Below are 25,665 nucleotides of genomic sequence, written 5' to 3'. Positions count from 1 at the left end.
AAAAAGTGAATCATTTTCTGTCTATTTCAAGCATTAGTGGGGTTAACTAAGCCGTGGAACACACATGTACTGATATGCCTTAAGCTAATTTAAAACTAAAAGTTATTTCACTAAGGATTTGAAATCCAGAAATTTAACGAGAGAGCATTCTAATCATTGTTGGCCATGAGCTGAGCACCACCTGGGTAGATTTTTTATTTTACTATTCATCAAATGCCTCTTTTGCTCATAGGTCAGACCCCATCCTCTGGGGTAATCTGAAGGAATAAATGCAAAGACGCTGCAGATGTTCCTCAACTCTGTGATGACTTTTCTAGAAGACACCGGATGGGCAGGTGGGGGCACTGACCAGTAGAAAACGTTGCTGTCCTGAAGGTCCAGAAGCAATTGCCCAGCTTCACATAATGATGTATCCTAGGGTCTTCTCGTAGGTCCCACACGACGACTGAGCCGTGCACTGTCCCAGCAAACAGTAAAAAGGCTTTAAAAGGGCTAAGGCAGCAACATGTGACCTGGAATGACACACACAGGAAGCCGGAGACTGAAAACATGAGGCCATGGTCATGGGAGCACCAACCCTCCCCATGTCCCACACTGTCCCTGGGAACCCCCCCACCAGGAAGTAAGCAGGTGCAAGTCAGCGTCGGCTCCAAGCAGAAAGCAGGGAGGACGAGCCGCTGCGGGACTGGCGTTCACAAACACAGATGCCTCGCACACAGCTGGGCACACAGAGTGTGCACCACAACCCCTCCGTTCAACCCCTAGTCGCCGGGCCCAGAATGGCAATGCCATGCTCTGTCATTTTATTTATATCCTATACCACAAAACCTGTAAAAGTTACTCTTCTCAACCGCCTTGGTGAAAATCAGTGACTTTGAGATCAAGGAGCATATGTATTTTCCCAATCCAAAAGGAAGCAAACCTAAAAGGACAACTCTCCCACTGTACCTGTTAATGAGGGGCTAGGAGAAGCCCAAGAGAGGACTCTGAAAACCTCCAGCCCGCTAAGAAACCCCTAAAATATCCATGACTCAAATACTGCAAGCCAAAAAGGGACCCTTCTAGGGTCCTAGACACATGCCGAGGGCGGCCAACATCTTTATGACACGGATACCTACTCGGCCCCAGTGGACCCATCAGGCTGTGATAACCCCAGACTTCTTCAGTCTGAGTTGATCTTTGAACTAAGAATTTCTAGAGTCACAGCAGACACATACATGTGTCCCATCACACCTGCACACAGCTGAGGGCGGCTGGGAAGGGAAAGAAATGGCCATCCACCTGCACCTGCCCCTCCCACTGCCTGCCCTTCCTCTCAGGAAGCCTACGACTCTCCCGGGGCCGTACCTTCGACTCACATATCAGGACCTTCTGAGGCCCCGAAGGCTGCCAGATATCCCACACGCACAGCACGTATCTGCTGTCCAGCGCGGGGGCGAACGCGGCTCCGGGCGGCCCATGCACAGACACTACCGTCTGTCTCCACACCTGAGAGGCACATAAGCACGACACTTCTCGATCTGGGGGTAAAAATGAGAGAAGTACTTCTCCGTGTCAGTGTTTGCCAGAATCCATGTTAAATGAACACACAAGAATATTCAAATAAGGCTCCTGGGTGGCTCAGTCGGTTGAACGGCTGCCTTCAGCTCAGGTCATGATCTCAGGGTCCTGGGATCGAGCCCCACATCGGGCTCCCTGCTCAGCGGGGAGTCTGCTTCTCCCTCTCCCTGTACCCTTCCCCTTCCCCCTGCTCATTCTCTCTCTTCCACTCTCTCAAATAAATATTTTTTAAATATTCAAATAAATTTCCCCTTAATGAAGAAATAAAGTCCTTTCAGAGCTGCCTGGGCCTGAGGTCTGGGTTTCAACAAGTGACCACTGCTCCTCCTGAAAAAGGCCCAAGCGGGCCACATGGTTTTCCTGATGTTCGGCGTAGGCCACACCTCGTCTGCAAGCTACTCTCAGAGAACCAGGTTGCCTGGACGCGATCTGGAGTCAGGCCACACAAGGGGTCCCTTTCGTGCCTCGCTGAGCCCCTCGAAGCCTATGGTTTTCACACAGCGAGGCCTTCTCCCTCAGAAGCCAAGAGCGCCGGCCCTGACACTTCCTCTCCTCGGAACTCACCCCTCTGATACACTGCACATTCACTTTTCCAGTCACCAGGAGGGCAGGACTTCTGTCCACTCGACCCAAAGAAACAGCAGGCCAGCGTTGGCCGCATCATTCTTTGGTGTGTGTCTGAACAGTGAGGACGGCACCGCACAGATCTGTGAAGAGCACAGACTGGGGTGTAATGTGACCAGGTCCCAGGTTCACAGGTGAGACCAACTCCTCACTTGGTCAGATAACCTGTCATCTAACCTCATTTTCCTTCTCGAAATTCATGTCACTGAAGGGGTGCCTAGGTGGCTCACTCGGCTGAGCGTCCACCTCTTGGTTTTGGCTCAGGTCGTTATCTCAGGGCCTTGAGATGGAGCCCCACGTCGGGCTCCGCACTGGGCATGGAACCTGCTTAAGATTCTCTTTCTCTCCCTCTGCCCTCCCTACCACCCCGCTCTCTCTCTCAAAAAATAAGTTCATGTTACTGGAACACAAAACAAACTAACGAGAGAAACCTGCACACTGCTCATTGGGGGAACTCATGCCTACCACACCCAAGGGCCCTGTCCTGTAAGAACATACGTGCGTCATGTGTTTCTCACAAAGGATTCTAGATGCATGTATATAACCCAAGCTCCCTCGGTTTTGTAAGCTGTGTTACTCATCAGCTCCTGGAGCAAAGTGTGTCTTTAACTCCCGTTTCTTGGGGTGACGTGGGCTGTGGGAGTGTGAACATGCAGGTTTTGCCCCCGGAGCAGACCGAGGCAGCTGTAGAATCTGGCCCTCCTGGTACCACAACATGCCTTTACTGAGTTCAACCATAATACTGTCAGACTGGCATGCTCTCACCACAGGATTTCATTTACTGTCAGGTAAAGCCCTGAATATATTTTTATTCTTTCTATAAGTGCACTGTCTGCTTCTTTGTACATACAGTACAAGAAACAAATTATTTCAGAAACCAACAAAAATACTCTTCCTTTCCTTCCGACACAGACCAGGACAGACCACACACTACCTCACCAGCTGGAACCAGGCAAAGAGACGACCAGCTCAAGAAACATCAATTTGACCATGTGAACGCACTCTGCCTAGAGCAATTTAAACGGTCACACGTGTATGTGGTAGCTCAGCCGTGGTGCTCTGGGACCAGCTGAGGTCTGAGGATGAGGACCCATGGGAAGAGCAGCTACTCACACTGGTTCACGGAACACCCCCTCACGCGGCCCCCCGGGGCCCCCACTCCAAGGAACCAAGAGAAACCGAGTAACGGACTGGAAGAAACGGGATTTAAAACACACACACAAAACCTCCGCTTCCACTCATTTAAATTATGGCTCACCCCCTCTATCACCTGGGGCCAGTGTTCATGTGAGTCTAACGCAGTTTCCTTTTTAGAAGAAAACCGACTTTGCATTTCAGAGTTCTGCAGATGCTGAATCTCTGCTCTGTATTCAGTAAACCCCATGACATTTACACAAGATGCAACAGTAAAGATCATTCTTTCAACATAAATGCTTGCTATGAGATTTCAACACACTTCAAGGCTCGCCCTTACTCTGAAGGAAGGGCAGGCTGGTATTCAGCTGAGAGGAGTTTTCACTGATATGCAGGGTGCTGTCCTGTGCCCCGGGGCACCAGCCGGGTTCGGCTCCCACACGATCCTCTTCAAGCAAAACCGCAATCACCTTTCAAAGACAGTGAGCAGTCCTTCATAAGCATTTCAAATATATTCACTTTTATAAGAACAAAACAAAACACAGAAATCATTACCTATCACATTTCTGAAAATAACCGCTTAACCCCAAGACATCACAGAAACGAACAGAACAAAATTATATTGTTCTCTCTGCACAATAATAGAAACAAACAGGTAAAGTTCCATTAACATAAACTCCACAGGAGAGTCATTATTTAAACGCTTTTCTAAAAACAACAGGAGGAGGAAAACAGCGGACCACCCAGTTTTCCTGACTAAAGAAGGGGCATAAAAATATGTCAGGGCATATACACCACTGTCTTTCTCATGGGGCCACAGTGAGGACAGAACGAGCAGTAGGTCCTGGAATGGCTCTCACAGGGTCATGTTTAGGGTGACGATGGGTAAGGGGACACACGGCAGAACCAGGAGAAACATCCACCGCAGAAATGGGACCAGCGTGGGAGGTTGGGCTGCAGAAGATGAAGGAGAGCTGGGAGGTTAAAGTCAACCCAGACCCAACCAGGCCCACTCCGGCCTCACTCATTCCTACTCCAGCCCAACCTCCCTTCCCCTCACCCTGTACCCAAGGGCTCTCTCCTCGTAGCTCCCCATGAACTGACCCTAAAAGAGAAGCCGATTAAGTTTAAAATTACGTGAAAGTATGATCTATCTCATAAAGCACAGACTCTCTCCTAACACAGCACGGGGAGGAAGGAACCACCATGTGTCCAGAATACAGATGGGGAGACAGGCTGACTCCAACCCACACATCAGAGCCCATGTTTACCACACTGGCCGCTCCCATAAAGACACAGGAGACAACTGAGGGCACGTGAGCCACTTCACTCTCAATAGTTTTAAGGCTCCTTTTGAGAGACTCACCCTGACACGTGAAGGGGCTGAGTGTTCAGAAATAGCTGGAGGTGGACGTGGGCTGAGACCATCAGCCATGAGTTGATAACCAGCAGTGTACATGGGGTTCAACAGACCATTCCCATCATCTTTGATTGTATTTTGTAAATTTCCAGTCAGTTAAAAGTCATGAATTTATTAATTTCGAATAGCCTAGTGTACGCCTGCCTTCACAACGTAGTAGGTCTGTTTTTCAGTCTACGTTTATGTTACAATATAAGCAACTGGTATCGAAGTACAGACTCCAAGTACGCAGCCAGCCCTGTGGTGACACACATCGCGAGGGGGCCTGGTGAGCACGTACCTGGCACGCCGCCCGGAGGAAGCTGGACAGCCTGGGCGTGTCGACCTTCGGCGCAGCAGCCACATCACAGGGATCTCCACTCCTGCTCCCTAGAGAGAGCAGGCTGCACTGAACCAACCGAGTGGACCCTAAACTTCATGTCTTAACACACCTTAGGATTCAAAGAGTTGTTACAAACCTTTCCCTGGAAGGAAAAGTCAGAGAATTTTATGTTGTACTCTCTAGATCTACCACAATTTTTTCAAGAACAACTGCACCTTGTTTTATAGGAAGTCTGTACACAGAATCCTACTCACATGCACTAAGGGAAATAGTTAAAGGCATCAATTTAATCACTTTGTAAGTGTTAGGTTTGGGTATCTTCTTTTCTTAGGAGGAGGCTTACCTGAGGAAAGGGAGCAGTAGGGCCCCGGCCACACAGGGTAAGTCCTGTGAGTAAAAATCAACTAGGAAGGCGACCGGCATCAAGCATGGCACCGTGCGTTCTCTGGGCCTTCCACCTAACACTCAGACAACATGTCTGGAAACCGAACCTCCTATATGAAATTCTCTATTAATGAGAACAGGCCCATTTGAAAGCACTTGTTTGGAATATGGACTCTCCCTCTGTTTAGGAATAAAAGTGTTACCAACCCTGGTCAAGGCCCACACTGGGCCTTTAGCTCAGTGCTAATGTTAGTGGTTCCCAAAAGCTAGTCTGCTCTTGCGAAGAATACTGGGTGTCTCCCCAGTCACACACAAACAACCACACTGGAAGAAACGGTACAAGAAGAAGTAACAGGAAAGGTAATAAACACAACACCAAAAATAACGTCAAGACACTGCACTCAGTGCTCAGAGCAAAGACCTGCTCACCCCCTGACACGGCCATGCCCTCTCCGGGGTGCTGGGTCCACACCCCTCTGGTCTCTATCTCTTCAGTCTGGATGTCTCTGTCAACATTATCTTCATTGTACTGAACATATGCCTTAAAAAAAGAGAGATATGCTGGAATTAGCACTGGGTCTCAACTTCAGAGCAATTTCTCATTGTTGGAAAGAAAAAAACAAAAGTTTTAAAGTTAATAGTGAGTCTTCTTGCTTTTGTCAAAGGTGTTGTGGTAGAAATAACAATCCTGCAAAGACCGCTTGTGTCTTAAATGTTGATACATACAGGCCTAATTTTTTAAGGTATTTTCAAAAGGTCACATTAAACTGTTAGGTAAAAATTGCACAGAAGTGGAAGGAGACCCTGAGGCAGAGTCTTAAGTCCCAGAAGGGGAGTGACAGAGTCAGGAGCTGGAGGTGAGGACAGTGACTTTAAAAAGCTACGCATTAAAAGCCTGGACCTCAGCATCCTGACCTTGAGGCTTCCAAGACCTTGGGGCTGCCGGATCAAGAGCCACAGGGGTGGAGCATGCGCCCTCCTCCACCTCTGCCCCAGGGTAACCCCTAGACTCTACAGGATGCATTTGCTTTGCAGGTACAGTCCGACCCCAGGAGAAAGGCCCCCAGGATGTTCCAGTTCAACCTCGTAGGGGCAAAAACTCCCCATCCCAACCTGTGGGAGAAGTTTCCCAAAGGACTGAAAGCACGTCCATTAGACACAGCTCCTCCCAGCCCAGAGAGACCCAATAACATCCAACCTAGCCCCCTCTCCACCTTCAGACTGTCCTTCTGCTTTAACACACTGCTTTGTGCTTGCTGCTTTCCTTCTGGCGGTCTTTATTCAAACACGGATCCCCACAGAAATCTTCTCATTCACATAATACAGAAACTCCCTCATCCCTGACAAAACAATTTAGCTTTGGCTTGAAAATACTGCCACCTAGTCCACCAACTTCCTATTCTCCCAGAACATACTCTGTCTTTCCAAAACCACACACAACTTTTTTTTATTTCAAAGAGGTACATGCTTCAGTAAAGATAAATGTGTTACTAATAGCTTTGAGATGAGCAGGTAACCTACGCAAGGGTGGAGGGAGCCAGCAGTGAAGCCGAGACTAATCGGTCAGCTTTCTGAGGTTTGCCTGTGCCCTTCTTCCTATGGAAAGAGTCTTACAGACGGAGTGTACCCAAGCACCTATTGACCGAAGACAGCATCAGGGACAGAAGAAAAATGTTCAGAACCTTTACAACCTCGTTGGGAAGTTGGACAGTTACGAAACTAATGCTTACAATACTACAGGGGAGTACAAAGTGTGTGGAGTAAGTCTGGAGTAAGAAAGAGAATTCAGTGGAAGCCATAAGGAAGGGATTCACCTAAGGAACGGACGTGGACACTGAGGACTGGGCAGGTAGAGGAGAGGAGGAAAGCAAGGTAACAGAGAGGCATGCGGGGATGGCGGGTTGGGGGGCGTGGAATGCAACAGATGGGACGATGGGCAACGGATCCAAACATAACATTCTGCTTGACTTTTTTTTTTTTAAGATTTTATTTATTCGCTAGAGGGAGACACTGTGGGCGACAGAGAGTGAGCGAGAGCACAAGCAGGGGGAGTGGTGGGCAGAGGGAGAAGCAGGCTCCCCGCTGAGCAGGGAGCCCGATGTGGGACCCAATCCCAGGACCCTGGGATCATGACCTGGGCCGAAGGCAGACGCTTAACGACTGAGCCCCCCAGGCGCCCCTCTGCTTGACTTTAAATAAAACATCCGCAAGTTTGGGAGCGTGCCCCATTCCACGTGGGCTCAGGAGCCTGTGGAGCATCCGTGGACATGTGCACAATCTCTCCAGGGTAATGAGCACCACATGATGAAGGGGTTCCCTTTTCCTCAAGTCTACATCCTTCCCACACCATTCCCAAGCTCTAACATTCTGGAACAAGATACAGTATAGCACAAGTATATCTTACTGTACTCTACTTGTTAATGCATCTTATACTAACCTGCTTCGTGTTTTTTTTCCCAAAGTTTCTGATATACATGTCATATTCATTTACTGGCGGTAGATCCAAGAGAGAGAAAGTGAATGAAAAATCTAAGTCAATGAGCCGAAGCAGCTTTGTACTGCGTGTCCTTTAAAATAAATTGGAAACAAGAGAAAAGTTAATAATATACATAGGAAAGTACAGGGAGAGCATAAGGAACCTTATAATCAGATCAGGTAATTGTCGAGCAACAAATTTTCTGGTGGCTGTGAGTCTGAGGTATTTAACAGTTGTGAATAATAAGACAGTCATGCATACACCAGCAATGTGAATATAGAATGAACCAAATTTTTGATTATTCTAATTCCGTGCACCTGAGGTGAACACAAAATAAAGTTATGATATTCGCATGCCTAGAATTTTCATGGAGAGCAATTATTTCGCTTCATGAATTGATGTCTTGATCAGAAGGATTACATTCTGTGATGTCACCTGGGCGGTGGCCAGGTGCACGCTGTCCTTTAGGCCACTCTTCCGAGATGACCAGACAGGAAGTGGCCAAGCAGCACATACCACAGCCATCGCCCCTCCCACCCAACAAGGCCGGCAAGATGCTGCTTGCATGTGGATTCCCCTGGCCTCGCACACCGTTCTCCACTCACCTGAGCTGGTCTCTCTTTCCTTCCCGGCACCCTCATGTGGCGTGCCCAGGGATCAAGCCCTGTATTCACTGTTCATCACCCCCACTGGAACATGAGCTCTGCCTGGCCAGAGTGTTTGCTTTCTTTCATTTACTATGACTTCCACACAGCTGGTGCTCAGTCTGCATGTGGGGAATGGTCTCCACCACCTGGGCAGCTCACAAATGAGATCTGCTCCCTCCCCATCCTTATGTGCCCATTCTCGGGCTTTCCCACTAACTGCCACCTTTCCATAACCTTAGCCTCTGGCCACTGTCACATCTTCCCCAATTAGTGCCTCCAGTCCTCCATATTCAGTATAATTTCTGACCTAAAATAATTCATGTAACACACGTACACTTATGTATCATAATACAGTAACATCCCACGACCTGCTGCCCAACCCCAGAACCAGAAACCGTGGGATGACCTGTGCCCACATAGGGTCCCCCACTGCCTGTGACAATCAGTATACAAAACTTGGTAACTATCATTTTCTTGCTTTGTAAAATATAATTTCATCTTACATTTATATATGCCTAAACATTACACTGTGTGGTTCTGATTATCTCTGAGTTTATAAAAATTACATTAAGCCATATGTAGTTTCCAAGACTTGAATGAGGTTAAAGCAAAAAAACCTAGCCATAGTGGCAAAAACTGATTTTACTACCTTATATTTTATAAGGACAACAAAAATTATATGAAAACTTATTATTATTCATGATTTATTTGTGCATTAAGCAAAGTTTCCTGAGTACCCACTAAGGTCATATTTGAGCCAGATGGAATGATGGCTTTTAAACACAGGTTTTTAAAAAACATTTAATTTCTACATTTACTCCTAAATCATACTTGAATTTAATATGATAGACCCTTTACTTGAGACTATACCCTTTGACTTTCATAAATTTCTGATTTTATAAATTTCTAAGTTATAAGCGTGGACTGTGACATCTGGGAGCCCTGGGTTCCAAACCCGAGCCTCACTCTCCTCATCTGTAAAATGGGGCTGCAGGGAATGAAGTAGTTGACACACAGGGAGCACAGTGCCTGGGACACAGAGGGAAACTCACACTACGTGCACCCAGCTGTTAGCACTCTTGACCCTTACAAATTGCTCAGCCTCCTCCTCTGAGAATGGACACAGGAACACTGAGCTCTCCAGTGTGCGAGCACTAGGCAGCACTCGCTGCACCTCGAGTGGGAGCCCCACGCGGAGACGCAAGGAGGGCCAAGCTCATTCAGTTCAGGGAGCGCAGGGCTGTGACCCCAGGGTGACTCCAGAATCCACAAACGCTGGACGCCAAGCAGCAGTAGACATCGGCGCACTTCACTGTTAACATGATAGTGGAACATGGAGACACGGAGCACAAATTTAAGAACATACCTAACGTCGGTAGTGAAAATAAAAAGAAAAGCTCTATTCTTTTAAAGCATACTGAAGTATATTAAAATTCCACAATACCCTTCACAAATTCCCAACACACCTACTTTTGCTTAAGGGCCTGAGTCCGACTCTTCTGACGGCGTGAGGCTGTTGCAAAATCAACAAAAATTCCACAAACAGGGGCTCTGGCAGGGGAACTGTTTTCATCTGTACAAAAAAAGAAAGCTATTTTCTGAAACTGAAATATTTCTTTCAAGCGGGACAGCTCCCCTGGCTTCCGAGACACTGGTTTCACTATAAGCCTAGAGAACAGTCTATGTATCAGCACTTGCCAGCTCAGTTCTGTCTCCTCCGCAGCAAGTGCAAAATACAAGGGTCCTAGGGGCACCTGGCTGGCTCGGTCAGAACAGGTGATCCTTGATCTCCAGGTCGTGAGTTTGAGCCCCACGTGAAGTGTAGAAATTACTTAAATAAATAAAACTTAAAAAAAAAAAAACGAGGATAATAATCATTCTGCCTAACCTTCATTTGATTATATTAATTACTAATCATAATTAGTTGTATTAATTGCTAATTATTTTACCAGATAATTTAAAGTAGTATATCATCCAGTAATATTTTTAATATCGCCCTATTGACCTTTGGTGCTATGTTTAATGCTAATTTTTTTTTTTTTAAAGATTTTATTTATTTATTTGAGAGAGAGAATGAGATAGAGAGAGCATGAGAGGGGGGAGGGTCAGAGGGAGAAGCAGACTCCCTGCTGAGCAGGGAGCCCGATGCGGGACTCGATCCTGGGACTCCAGGATCATGACCTGAGCCGAAGGCAGTCGCTTAACCAACTGAGCCACCCAGGCGCCCTAATGCTAATTTTTTATCAGAATGTCATAGCTTTCCCTTTAAGTGACTTTAAGATATTTACTTCTACTCTTACAAGTGACTTTATCATAGCACAATGCCAAGAACTTTTGGGCAGAACACATTTCTAATTCCGTACAGGAAATCCCTGGGAAAGAAGTCTTGAGACACATCTGGCAGGCCACATTCCTGAACCTGTCTCCCCGAACCGGCCCTCAGCTCCGCAGCCACCGCCCACAGAGGCTCGCATTTGCTCTGAGCCTCCCGCTGACCTGCTCACTCTCCTTTGTGAAACTCAAAGATAGTGGCATCAGAAAACAGAGCATGCGCTGCAGACGGGCCAACTGACAGCAAGGGAGAAGTGAACAGGGCCACACTCAGGACTGGCGGTTCCCGTGTGAGCGCCCCCGGAAGGACCTGTGCTCACAGCTGCCCACAGGCTGCAGGCGCCGACCAGGGAGGCCTTGTGCAGCTTGGGCCAGTATCTTCTGAGTGCCTCACACGGCACCTTGTGGGAGCACACGACGCTCACGCATCTGCCCCCAGTTAGAAGGACTCCACACTCAAGGACCCTGCAGGCGCGGGCGCCCGCCGTCCTGAGAGACGGATGCGTCAACCTGTCCTCGAGTCCCTCTCACCCTCCAGCAGACCTGGCTTCTGAGACAGTCTGCAGGACAGCTTGCTGATCCTTTCATTTTCTGCATTAATGGCTTTCTGAATTTCCTGTATCTCCTTTTTTCTGGCCAGAGGAAGCTCTTCAATTTTCTCTTTTGGTTCCAGCTCATTAAAGCTATCATCATCTCCATCACAAACCTCAAAGTCATCTTCGTAATCCTACAAACAATAATCACAGTTTGGGAACCTTTAGACAAACTGACTTTAAAGAACACACATACAGAACAAAACATACAATTTAGAATTTAAAACAGACAAAATGCTCATTATGGCCAAGAAAGATTTTTACAGTTAACGGACACCAATGCCCCTGAGTTATAGATCTGTATAAACTGCTGCCTTTTTCTCTAAAAATGAACCACGTTGTATAGATTTACATACACTGACAGGTGTCAGTAACAATAACGTGCTAACATTTTTGTGCTGAGAATGTGACAGGGTGTGTGTGTGTGTGTGTGTGTGAATATATGTACCCTATACACACACAGATATTCTTTCCAATATACACATACATGTTTGGATGCAGTGCACTTAATAGGCTAAATCGTAAAATCATTTAATTACATCGCAGTGGTAAGCACTGATAGTACAGCACTTTTTACTGGTAACAAGCCTAAATCAAACAGATATAGAGTATTAAGAGTAACAAAAAGAGAAAGCTTTTAAGTTAATATAATTAAGCAGATTTTAGAACAAATTATTTTTAAGCTGAGAAAAATTTTAACTTTTATACAAACTTCAAAATCATCTTCAAAGCAAGCTGTATATTCATCAGCTCCAGCATTTTCTGAATCAATGTCTTCCTTTTCAATTTCCTAGAGGTAAAAATCAAACACATAAAAAAAAATTCAGTCATAAATCTGAATCTTGCAAATAGGTTGGGAAAATGTTAAGATTAATTTGATGTTGCTAATTTTAAAATGTATTTATAAAATGAACATAATCCAACTTCAAATCCTTTAAGAAATACCTTCCTAAGTGGTGAATACGACCGTAAAGAGGAAAAGCTAATGAACTCATCCTTTTTGAGAAACCACCACGACTCTGATGAGGTGCTCCTGCGGCTCTCTCCTCTTCCCTGAGCAGCACGCAAGCTGCGCAAATCCTGGCCCCTCAGAATCAGAGCACACCTGCCCCATCACTCCAGCACTCCAGGCCGGGGAACAAACACAGGGGGAGGGGTGCTCCGTCAGGCTCTGGACGTATGGGGAGGCTGCACACATCATCCCAAAGCCATCCTGGTCTAGGTACCCGGAAAACTGAGTAGAAACACATTCCAGGTTTCCAGGATAAGAGGGTAGCAGAAATGAAACAGATGTTTAGAAAACTCGTATTTTCCCTCCGAAAGCGGTTTCTCTTCTTATCCACATCTGCTCTTCCACGTCGCAGGAGCCCCCCCAAGCCCCGACCCTCCCCCACCATCATCCTCAGCCCAGCACCCCCATCCCGGCCATGTCCCCTCTCATTCACTCAAGTTCAGAGACATCCTTCTTCAGAAAGAAACATGACTGCACCACACCTGCTTTCACGCCCCTGCCGGATGGCCCCCACACACCACACGTTCACCAGGGCTCTGGTTCTTACTCTGGAGGGGAAACAGTGAAGGGGAACTCTGGCAGCAGCATGGGCCTGGGGGGCAAAGGGGCAGGATGACAGTGGCCGGGCTTTAGGGTAAAAAATGACCCCGAGGGCGCCTGAGTGGCTCAGTCGGTTAAGCGACTGCCTTCGGCTCAGGTCATGATGCCAGGGTCCTGGGATCGAGTCCCGCATCGGACTCCCTGCTCAGCGGGGAGTCTGCTTCTCCCTCTGACCCTCCTCCCTCTCATGTGCTCTCTCTCATTCTCTCTCTCTCAGATAAATAAATAAAAAATCTTTAAAAAAAAAAAAAAAATGACCCCGAATCTGCAGGGGCAAAAACTGGATGGATGTCAGCACCTCCACCAAAACAGGCACAGAGGAGGGAGAGGGGGCCTAGGGCGAGAATGTGGTGAGTGCGAAGAGGAGACAGGGGCATCCAGGAGAGGACTGAGCTCGGGGAGCACCCAGTGGCACAGTCTGCCACCTGGAAGTGCATCTTTCTTCTCTAGAACCCAGTGCAGTGCTGTGCAGTAAACAATGCCCAAAACCAACGCTTGATGCCACAACCCAGCTGTTCCTCTAAGTGGCTACCTGGTCTGACTTTCTAAATAGGTACATTCTTGTGTGCCCACAGGACTGAAAGGATTACTAAGGACACCTCATTGCCTGGGGGTGGGAAAGAGTTATTTTATACAGATACTTTATAGGAAAAACTGCCCCCTAAAAAAGATCCTTTTTGGCACACTGTCATATAAAGTCACTGGACATTAGTGAACAACGCACACCACATTTACTGCACCGACAGACAGGACACCTGCTAAGTGATAAGAGAAACAAAAGCAAATGCTGTGTTTTTGCAGGAGTTCTAAGCAAACCTTGCAGCTTCACACTGCTGAACCCCTGGCACACATACCCGGCAGGGGCTCTGCACCACGTCCAGGACGATCCCTCCACTCGGCTGGCAAACGCTTCACCCCAGGGTGTGCCAGGCGCTCTGCCAGGGGCCACAGGGCTGACACATCACCCTTTGTGGAGCTAGAGCCCAGCCAGGGACGATGACAACAAAGTGCCACCAGCAGGAGCTCAACCACCCCTTCCCTGGGGCCTTAAGTGGAGCACCATGGTGCTTTCTACTCATCAGCTTTGGAAAGAAGTACTCAGAGTTATCAATGATCTCCCCTTAAAAGAAGATAGTGCCATTTCCTTGATCTCCCTAGTTTGGCATATATTTCTGAAAATTATCTGTTACCTTGACTCTGTTTCACTGATAATGAATCACATCTTTTGAGATGTCTCTAGTTGGTTTCTTCAATTCTCCTCAACCCTCTCACATTTAAATACAGAGCAGTGATGAGAAGACTAGCTATTCACTTGGCTGGACCCTCTTCCCTGCCATGCTCTTTGCAAACCCTTCCGCTGCCCCCCCAGAGGACGGCCACGGCGTCCAAGCACACGCACAGTGAGCCAATACACTTCCAGGCCTTCAACAGCACCCCAGCCTCTCCAATGTCCCCTTCACACTTATGCTCTGCGGTCTAAAAGGAGTAATAATTACCCTAATAAACAGGTACTATGAAAGCAAAGAATCACCAGTAAAAGCACACCTTTGGATAGGAGCACCCAAAACAGAAAGACGCGCTCTCCTTACCGCCATTTCTTCTCTCCCATGCCTCTGAGCCAGCTTCCACGCCGACGCGCCCTCTTCCCGGCTGTGCTGGAAGACAGCAGAGCCAGTCAGCAGCACGGGGAGGGTCTCCAGGGCAACCCCAGAGCCCACCCCGCCCCCCACGGAGGCGCTGCCCTCAGTGGCTGAGGACTGGGGTTCTGGCCCCAAGGTATACAAACAAGATCACCGAGGGCAAGTAACCTCAGTGCCTCGTTTTCTCCTCTGAGAAATGGGCGTAACAACAGTACAGTGGTTCCCCCCCGCCTTACCCACAAGGATGCGTGCCAAGCCCCCCAGTGGAGGCCTAAAACTGTGGTCGGTACCAAACCCTACACATACTACGTTTTTCCCTATACATACATACCTATGATAAAGTGTCAGAGATGAACAATAACTAATAATAAAATAGGACAATTATAACGATATACCGTAATAAAAGTTATGTGACTCTGGACTCTCTCTCTCAATATATCTTACCATCCTGCACTCACCCTTCTCGTAATGACCTGAGATGACAGAATGCCCCCAGGACGAGATGAAGGGAGGTGAGTGACGCAGGCGTCAGCTTAGCCTGACCTTCTGACGATGCGTCAGGGGAGGGCCATCTGCTTCCAGACCCCTGCTGACCACGGGTGTCCGAAACCGCAGATGAGGGGGCACCAGTGGACCTATTTCCTAGTGACAGGGGCAGATAAAGTGACCCTGTGCCGGCGAGGGAAACGCTGATTTCCACTCCTGTTGTGGTCACTGGCACGAGGAAGAGACAAGTCCTAGACATCACTACCCACTGGTCAGTGCATAAAACTGGGGACAGGATGGCGTATTACCATGACGAGAATAAGGAGCTTTTCACGTATCCAGAAAATTACTCTGGAGTATGGTAGGCTTCTCATAATGCTGAAGAATTAAACCAAGACAAACTCAGTGTTGATGCTATAAAACAAATGACCTAATCATAAGCCAAAATGAGATGTCAAGTACCTTCAAGAATGCTTCAGGGGAAAAATATATCACAAATACTGCTTGGCTGGCAAAAAAAAGAATGAAATATCTTATTGATAATTTTTATATTGATCACATGTTGAAAGAATAATAGTATTCCAGAAATACTGGATTATATAACATGTTATTAAAATGAATTTTGTTTCTTTTTGCTTTTTTAATATGACTACTAGAGAATTTATAATTATAAATGTGGCTGACATTATAACTCTAGTGAACAGTGTTAATCTAGAGCTCATTAGAACTGGGAGACGTAAGGAAAACACTACAAAATCTATATATTTTCACCCAACAACTCCAGTTCAAGAATTTATCCACAAAAACTGTGAGGCAGATCTGCATCACTCGAACGATGAATTGGGAAAAACAGGATGCTGCATGGGGGGTGGGAGTGCGTGTGCAAAACAGAAAAAAGGCATCCCCAACTCCCAAATATAAATATTCATATACAAGTATAAAAGACTATATAGGAAAAAGATTACCTGGGAAGAAGTTGTTGTAAGGCTAACTTTTGTCCTTAGGTGTGGCTTTAGCTAGATGGTCAGTGATCCAACCACTCCCCAAAACTGAATGAATAAAACATACCCACATCAAAATAACATATGCCCTGCGATCCAATTTATGTAAAATTCCATGCGTTTCTGTGTATGCATATGGAAGAGAGAGATACACAAAAATATGGCACAAAACGTTAAAGATGATTATCTCAGGGTCATGGGTTTCAGCTAACTACCAAAGAAAGTGACAGGAAAAATTATTCTTCAGAAATAATGACGCAAATCTGCTTGCCATATTACCCATGATAAAAAACAACAAACCAGGAAAATGGCTGGCTGATAACTAACCCCCCAGCGCCGACCACTTCATAGTTACTAAATATTCACTATGAAGACTATTCTGATGGTAAGTGCAATGATGGTAAGAAACACAAAGACCGGGAATCGCCCTCCACGTGCAGGAGACAGTCACACGGGAGGGCAGGACCATGCGTGGTGTGCTGGTGTTGGTAACAAACGTGGGACAGAATTTGCCTGCGAGGTCCCTGGAGCCTGGGCTCCCTGCAGGAGGACTAACCCTGAGCCAGTGTGCTCACCTGCCAGACTGCGGACCTCTTCCAGAGACAGCTGTGGGGGTTCCTGTCTCCAGGAGCCTGTCCCTTCCCCCGAGGGGCATGGTGTGCTGCCATGAAATGCTGTCGCTCTACCCTCCATTCCTCCCTTCAATTCTGAATTTTGAGGCTCCTCTGTTAGGTACGTGCTCATTTATAACTGTGACCTCTCCCTGCGAGCTGATCATCGCCAGGAAAGGTCCTCCGCTTCACTGACCTTCCGTCCCAGTCGATCCTGCTGACATGAGCACAGCCACTCCAGCTCTGACACAGGTGACGCTTTATCTGGTGCTTTGTCTACTTTCAATCTATCTGAGGCTTTTAATCTAAACGTGTCCACTATGTCCTCCTGGAATCACCACTCAGATCAACCCATCTGCGGGCGAGGCCTGTGTCGGGCTCTGCTTTCCAGGGCATCACAAACAGAGACTCACGGCTAATCTTGCTGCAAAATAAAGTCAACATAAGTGTCTTACCTTCCTTCTTGAGTCTTTATCTTTTCCATTATTTCTTACTAAATCCTCTGCATACCTAGAAAGTATGATAAAATTCAAAATTAATTTTATTTTATTTTATTTTTTTTAAGATTTTATTTATTTATTTCACAGAGAGAGACACAGCGAGAGAGGAAACACAAGCAGGGGGAGTGGGAGAGGGAGAAGCAGGCTTCCCACGGAGCAGGGAGCCCGATGCGGGGCTCGATCCCAGGACCCTGAGATCATGACCTGAGCCGAAGGCACACGCTTAACGACTGAGCCACCCAGGCGCCCCTCAAAATTAATTTTAAACAAAGACTTGAGACATAAAGCATTTTTCACCTCCGTGAAGGCTCTTATCGGTATCTGGTATGTCCCATCACATGTCTGAAGCATGTCTCGTTACAACTGTGGACACTAAAGTCTTCCTACACTGTTGGTATTTCAGCAGCAATCCAAGAAAGAAAACAGCCTCAGCAGAGAGAAGAAACTATGTGTTTTGACAAAGTTGTATGTGTGTATGACTCTCTATCCTTATGAGAGTTCTAAAACACTCCTGTAATTTTATTAGGCAATCCCAAAAAAAGAATGAGATCCTGCCATTTGCAAGAACATGAATGGGAGCAAGAGAGTATTCTGCTAAGTGAAATAAGTCAGTCAGAGAAAGACAAATACCATACGATCTCACTCATATGTGGACTTTAAGAATTGAAACAAATGAGGAAAGGGGGGAAAAAAGAGAGGCAAACCAAGAAACAGACTCTTACCTCTAGAGAACACACTGCTGGTGACCGGAGGGGTGCTGGGTGGGGAACGGGGGAAACAGGCTGGGGATGAGCACCGGGTGGTGCACGGACATGCTGAATCACTACATTGTACCCCTCATACTAACATTACACTGTATGTGAACTACACTGGAATTTAAATAAAAACTTAAAAAAGAAATCTAGAGCTTATGTACAAAATGAGATTTTACAAACCCTAATCTGTGATCTTCACAAAACCCACACAAAACAGGTACTGTTACTAGACTTTTACCAGCAGAGAAAGGGCTCTGGGGGGCTACCCAACACGCCCAGGAGAGGCAGACGTGCCGTTCCAGCAGGCTGTCGTCCATGCCCTGGCTGTGGCTAGACAGACTTCATCTGCTGTCTGCACCCTGACTGGTCTGGGCACTGGTGGCAGTGAAAGGGGTGGGAGCCCACCTACAGAAACCCTGCCCTCTCCAGGTATCGAGTGCTGCAGGGCTGGAACCGCCTCTCACACACTCACACCCCAAAGTGAGTACTGATCTCCAAGTTCGTGTGAGCAAATATAAAACAAGCAAAATAGGACTAAGAATTTATAACAAGTTCCAAGCTCCTCAGGTGCACCTAGAATATAATTTGGAGGGGCTGTATCAAGAGTAAATGAAGTGTATCTATAATTCACTCTCATTTACTGGCTATAATCAGGCCCCATAAGAAAGACTCATGTTCAAACATTCTACGAGAAGCACGGGGCACACAAGAGTCACCAGAGAACGCACGTTCCTTCCCGGCTGCCGGTGGGATCTCTCCTTGAACTTGCACCCCGGTTTCGGTGTTCACTGTTCTATGAAACAAAAAATTCCATGACACTCATTAGCATAACATAATGAAGTCACTGTAATTGTAAACTCTGTACAACAAGCATGGACTCCAAATTTAACAAAAGCATCGACACCACAGGTGTAACTGTTTTGACCAGCTACCTTCAGCCGATTACATAATTAATGCAAGGAAGATGAGTAAAGGTATACTAAAAGATGATTATACGTTATCTCAGTATGTAAAAGACATTTCTACTTATCAATTTCACATTACTTTCAGATAAATCTGACTAGTTCCTTACACTGCTTTAAAATTATGAACTTTCAAATATAACGTGGCTATTTCATAGATTCATCCACCTACAGAAAAGAAAATTTAAACAACTGCTTTATAAATTCTACTTCTATAATTCTCTCAAATCAAGTGAATTCGTAAAAATAAAATTAAAACCATCAGATTGCAAGCCAAGAAATCCAGGTAGGTGGTTTAAAGAAAGAGGCATCTGTTGAGTAAGGACTGGCTAGAAGCATGGCCTAGAGGGAAGGGCATGAGGCCGGAATGTGACAGGTGAAGACCCCAGGGGACCAGGGTGAGTGCTCCCTAGGGCAGAGAAAGCTCACAGACCTGGGGACGGATCCATGAAGATGAAGAGTGCAGAGCAAAGGCAGGACTAAATGACCCACCAAGAAAGTCCGGAGGGCAATACACAACGTGTACCAAAAGCCTTAAAAACAGTTAAAAATATGGCCCTTCTTTTCACTACATCTATGTCTTTGGGGTAAATACCCAGTAGTGCAATTGCTGGGTCATAGGGTAGCTCTATTTTTAACTTTTTGAGGAACCTCCATACTGTTTTCCAGAGTGGCTGCACCAGCTTGCATTCCCACCAACAGCGTAAGAGGGTTCCCCTTTCTCCACAACCTCTCCAACATTTGTCCATTTTTGCCATTCTAACTGGTGTAAGGTGGTATCTCAATGTGGTTTTGACTTGAATTTCCCTGATGGCTAATGATGATGAAAATTTTTTTCATGTGTCTATTGGCCATTTGTACGTCTTCTTTGGAGAAGTGTCTGTTCATGTCTTCTGCCCATTTTTTGACTTGATTATGCTAAGTGAAATAAGTCAGGCAGAGAAAGTCAATTATCATATGGTTTCACTCATCTGTGGAACATAAGGAACAGCATGGAGGACATTAGGAGAAGGAAGGGAAAAATGAAGGAGGGAAAATCGGAGGGAGAGATGAACCATGAGAGACTACGGACTCTGAGAGACAAACAGGGTTTTAGAGGGGAGGGGGGTGGGGGGGTGGGTCAGCCCGGTGACGGGTATTAAAGAGGGCACGTACTGCATGGAGCACTGGGTGTTATACGAAAACAATGGATCGTGGATCACCACATCAAAACTAATGATGTACTGTATGGTGACTAACATAACATAATAAAATTAAAAAAAATAAAGTACATTCACAATATAATCAGAAAATCTGACTTCATATTTCCTACTATATCAGCAATTTCTCTATATTGATCACATTACACAGACTTGAATCATGTTTTTACGAAGACAAGTCTTATCCTCTGGCTACAGAGAGAGAAAATTCTTCTCTAATAAGAGGGCCAGTCTTAGGATGACTACAGAGGCTACGAAGCATCAGAAATGGTACCTTGGACTCCTTTTTCTTAAGATCTTCTCTCGACAACCTCTCTTTTTTATCCGTGTTACTTTGGTGCCTCTCTTCATCAAAATGAAAACCTTCCTTGTGTCGCTTTTCCTTGTGTCTTTCTTCCCCCTCCTTGTCAGAGAAGGAGTTACTTTTTTCTTTTGGATACTTTTCTCTTTTTTCCCTTGTGCTGCTTTTTTCTCCATGTTTCCTTTCTCGATCTGGTTCTTTCTGCTTCTTGTGTCTCCTTTCGCCTTCTTCTTTATACAGCCAGTACGTAAGAGGATTGTCTTTACTGTCACCGTACTGCAGCTTTGAATGGGACAGATTGCAGAAGGCGTGAGCATACGAAACGTGGGCTGCCATCCTTCACACATGCGTGAAGCTGCACTGCCCTCACTCCTCGACCCTGACTCTAAAGATGTGCTTCCGGAAAGAAAAACCCGCTGCTGGCGACACAACCCACACGGCAGTGGCAGCATCGCACTCCTGCCTTCACCCTGATATGGAAAACCACGTGCAAACTCCTCAGCATGGCAAGTATGCCCCCTTCCTCTACACCCTGTCCTTGTCACTCCTGTCACCTTCTCCCCAGCTGTGAATGCGTCCTGCACTCCACCAACCCCAGTCCCTCCTTGAGATGTGTAACCTCTGTGAGCAGAGCACCACGCGCCCTACCAGCCTCTGTCCTTGGCAGTTCACACGTCTGCTCCCCCACAGGGAGATTCCTAAAACCAGGCACCACTGTGCAGTCATCTCTGATTCCCAAAACCACTGTGGGTGCTCAGTAGTAACTGGTGACATCCATCACATGGTGACACACAGCTCTTAGCAGAACATGCTGCTGACATGTCTTATTTTTGGCTCAGACTCACAGTTTTGGAAGCATCATCAGTATGTCTCAACTGAACCCCAAATGGAACTGCCCTTTCCTCCCACCGAGGGCCTCCTCTACTCACACCCAACAGTGGGTCACTGCTCGCCCTCCAGCCACAGGGCCCTTACCACCTTCTCGGCTCAGTCCCCATGGATCCCACTCCCGCCACCCTCCCTGTGGCTGCCCAGCAGCCTCCTGACTCCTCTCCTTCACCTCATTCCCACCCACTCTGCTCATCTCTGCCAGGATAACCTTCCTAAAGAAAAACGTGCTGGCAAGCTCCATGACCAAACTCCTCAGTCGTAAAGCTAGGTTACTACCACATACCTATCACCGAAATCAATTCTACAGGATTAAAGATTTAAGTGTTAAAAAAATTATAAGGACCCAGAACAAAATACAGGCGACTACTTATGTAATCCTGGTGTGGGGAAAAGGCTCTCCGAGCCTTACATCAACAACCAAAACAAGGAAAGACAGACCTGACTACCTCGTAACTTTAAACTTACTAAAAAAACAAAGATCCCACAAACAAAATTCAAAACAGAAATGGAAACAGAAATAACTAGCAGGGAGTTCATCTTTAAAGTACTCTTAGAATAAATGCTCCATTAGGAAAGTAAGCAAACATGCAGAGGGGATAACTAACAACAGGGCAGTAAACCCTTTCATAAAATGTTCAGAAGTGTTCCTTTGTTCTGAATCAAATTAGCAAAGATTAAAAATTATGATCATGCCCAGTTGCTGCTTTGGACATGGGGAATTACACTCTGATGATATAAGTAATTACAGCTTTTCTGTACAGCAAATGGGTTAAGTTTATATTTACTTTCATCTAGCAAGTACATTTCCAGAAATTAATCATAGGAAAATAATTATGAATAAAGGCAAAAACTTTACCCCATGGATGTCTTTATAATAAAAAAAATTCAGAAGCAACCTAAGTGTCCAAAAAAAAAAGCAGATGTATCAAGAAAATTGACACACGCATATCATTATATTGTACAGCCATTAATATTATATAGAAATATGACTTAGAAAAATGTTCCAAGTGTATCCAGTTTAAAGTTTTTTGTTTTGTTTTGTTTTTAATTTTTTTTTTTTTAAGATTTTATTTATTTGCGAGAGAGAGAATGAGAGACAGCATGAGAGGGAGGAGGGTCAGAGGGAGAAGCAGACTCCCTGCTGAGCAGGGAGCCTGATGTGGGACTCGATCCCAGGACTCCAGGATCATGACCTGAGCCGAAGGCAGTCGCTTAACTGACTGAGCCACCCAGGCGCCCCCAAGTGTATCCAGTTTAAAGTTCATAAAAGAGTAAAAATCCAATTTAAGAAAACATACATGTATATATACACAAATGCATATGTAAACCTACTCTGTTAGGATATATACTTAAATATTATCAATAATCGTCTTGGGGTGGAATTTGTTTTTATTTTCTTCTTACTATTTATTTGTATTTTCTAAATTTTCCAAAATCACCATGTATTTCTCCTGAAAAGAAAACAACACATGCGTAAGGAAAAGTGGCTGAGAACTTCCTCAGACCTTGCATCCTGAGTGACAGCACTTTCCAAAAATGCTTCTACTAACAATGCATGAACAGGCTGTACTCTGCAGACTCCGGAGAGCCCTTTCTGGGTTTGCCCACATACCTTTCTTTCTCTGTATCGTCTTTCTCTTTCTTCGTCCCTCCTCTCAGGGTCTTCATCTCTCCTCTCCTTCTCTTCTGTTCTCACTTTGCTTACTACAAAAATAGAACATATTTTTGACATTCCCAAACGTCAGCACATCAGAATGACCTAACATCCTGCTGCACTCTTTACTGTACATGTTGCATCATTATGTAGTATATTTTAACACATATGAAAACATATTCTTCAATTAAAACACATCCTTCAATATCAAGCATGAGAAGTCCTAGAATCTAAACTTAAAATGGGCTAAGGAGGGAGACTGCAATGGCAACTGAAGCAATCTGGAAAAGATCAGACTGACCCCCTGGAAACTCAAGAGGGGCAGTAGCCCACATACACGCCATCCGAGTTCCTGGCCACTGACCGAGGTGCCCAGGGAAGCAGAGCCCAGTCCACTACGAAAAACTGGCCCAGTCACCAAGTGCTCGGAGGCAAAGAAAAAATGCCTGCCTCGGGGACAACAGGGGAACTGCACAGCCCCACAGCCTCCTAGGGCCCACTGCCGAGGGCACAGCGGATGCAGGAGGCCCCTGTGATAAGGACGCAACGTGCGGCCCACATGCTGGCACACACCCCTACCCACCATTTGAGATCTCTCCCTGATAGTGAAATTAGATTCACTTTTTTTTTAATTTTTTAAAATTTTTTATTGTTATGTTAGTCACCATACATTACATCATTAGTTTTAGATGTAGTGTTCCATGATTCATTGTTTGTGTATAACACCCAGTGCTCCATGCAGAACGTGCCCTCCTCAGTACCCACCACCAGGCTAACCCATCCTCCCACCCCCCTCCTCTCTAGAACCCTCAGTTTGTTTCTCAGAGTCCATCATCTCTCATGGTTCGTCTCCCCCTCCGATTTCCCCCCTTTCACAGAGATTCACTTTTGAATCTGCACAGACAAAAAAAAAAAGTCATTAGGCTTAAAATTAAGAGAATCAATAATTTAAAAGATGAGGACAAAATTAAAAGATGAGGACAAAATTAAACAGAGATCACTGAAACAAAGTTCATTCAGAAAGTGCTTGTGGAGCACTGACTGCTATTCTGGGAGCCTGGGATACAAGAGATCAAAACAGCGGGGCTGGGGGACACAGGAGCGTCAGGGAGCGAAGGGCCAAGTTCCAACAGACTGCAGGAGAAAGACTGGGGTCCGAGTGACTCCCAGGTTTTCTGACTTGAGGAAGGGAAGGATGCGGCTGCCATCAACTGACATGGGTAAGGCTTTGGGGAAACAGGATTTGCGGGGATTTCAGAAGCCCAGTTCAGACCCACTAAGTTGCAACGTCTACCAGACACCAAAGGACAAGAATTCAAAGCCCAGAATTCAGAGGCGAAAACTAGCTGGGAACCAAAACTTGGAAATCAAGAACAGATGACTAGTATTTACAATCAGGAGAAAGGGTGCAGTCACGGGGGAGAGAGCAGCTACAGACGTAGGGCAAAGATCACGCGCCTCACAGAAGGGGAGGCTCACAGGAGACGGGAAGAGGCACATAAATAGCCAAGGAAGGGGAAGGACTGTCAAAGAGTCTAACTGCACAATTATTCATACCAATAATGCATTGAAAAAACAAGATCAGGTAGCAACCAAAAAAGATCTGAGAACCAAAAAGATTTTATTAGAAATACATACCAAGAACATCAATATAATAACCCTAAAAAGAGGAATGGAGAGTAAGGTAGTTGCTGTTAAACATGCTGAGTGGTGACCCCATTAACCCATAATCCCACCCCTAAGTACACTTCACCCAACAAAAATGCACGCTCACACTCCAGGAGGTGCCCTGCTTCTGGGCTCTGTGCAGACCCAGGCAGCGGCCTCAGGAGCAGAAGGCAACAGTAGTAATAGGGAACATGAACAAGGGGCCTTGGTTTCCGTCCTGTTCATAACCAGGACCTCAAGCCTTCCTGACAAATCTAAGAATTACTATGTATTCTTTAAATATATTCCTTTTTGTTTACATTAGCTAGTTAGAATTTTTTAGAAAAACATATACTATTTGTACAGTAAAAAAATGATGAAACTTACATGGGGGGAAGTATGCACATTTATCTTAGAATTCCTGGGAATTAGATAAAAATATTTAAATCTTGCTTAGAATAAAACTGACACTTTTGGGGAATTCTTCTAATTAAAGAGCATTATTTTCAGATACGTACAATGTGGATTGAGCTTTAGTCAGGTAGTCTAAAATGTGCCTTAATAGTAAAACTGTAGCAAATATTGAGAAAATTGTTACTCCTTTCATTCACTGAAATGAGTTTTTAAAATGTCAAAAAAAAAAAAACAGTGAAAAGTACATACATACCTACACACACACACAACAGAGGCCTACACCTTCAAGGTCAAGCTAAGACATTTATGAAAATCATGAAAGAAAATACAATGATGAGTGAGCACTGCAAGAGAGGGAAATGCCCTGAGCACTAAGCTCTTTTACGGAGAAATACAGACAAGATGCAGCCACCAGCCACGCATGCCTCAGAGGAATATGGAGCTGCACCAGCTGCAAAGGTTCCACAGGGACACATGCAGCCACCAGCCACGCAGTGCCTC

General features: G+C 45.8%; 1 protein-coding gene across 5 annotated transcripts in view; it reads right to left on the bottom strand.

The window, feature by feature from the left end:
- DYNC2I1 (dynein 2 intermediate chain 1) overlaps positions 1-25,665 on the bottom strand; it is a 57,196-nt gene that overhangs the window by 21,018 nt on the left and 10,513 nt on the right. Inside the window, exons 4-17 of one of the 5 annotated variants that reach the window (XM_044919989.1) lie at positions 23,062-23,153; positions 20,532-20,840; positions 18,825-18,889; positions 17,297-17,351; positions 14,693-14,758; positions 12,204-12,281; positions 11,409-11,625; positions 10,038-10,140; positions 7,882-8,011; positions 5,874-5,985; positions 5,019-5,107; positions 3,659-3,788; positions 1,348-1,520; positions 350-512 (exon numbers count right to left, since the gene is read on the bottom strand). In XM_044919989.1, the coding sequence (XP_044775924.1) occupies positions 350-512; positions 1,348-1,520; positions 3,659-3,788; positions 5,019-5,107; positions 5,874-5,985; positions 7,882-8,011; positions 10,038-10,140; positions 11,409-11,625; positions 12,204-12,281; positions 14,693-14,758; positions 17,297-17,351; positions 18,825-18,889; positions 20,532-20,840; positions 23,062-23,153 (1,782 nt within the window). Of the gene's footprint in view, positions 1-349; positions 513-1,347; positions 1,521-3,658; positions 3,789-5,018; positions 5,108-5,873; positions 5,986-7,881; positions 8,012-10,037; positions 10,141-11,408; positions 11,626-12,203; positions 12,282-14,692; positions 14,759-17,296; positions 17,352-18,824; positions 18,890-20,531; positions 20,841-23,061; positions 23,154-25,665 lie in introns of those variants that run through there. The other 4 variants (XM_021692870.1, XM_044919992.1, XM_044919990.1 and 1 more) reach the window with 4 other exon arrangements.

Source organism: Neomonachus schauinslandi, chromosome 12, assembly GCF_002201575.2.
Source record: "Neomonachus schauinslandi chromosome 12, ASM220157v2, whole genome shotgun sequence".
Classification (NCBI taxonomy): domain Eukaryota; kingdom Metazoa; phylum Chordata; class Mammalia; order Carnivora; family Phocidae; genus Neomonachus; species Neomonachus schauinslandi.
The sequence above is the reverse complement of the archived record's forward strand: the minus strand, read 5'-3'. Positions and strand labels throughout refer to the sequence as shown.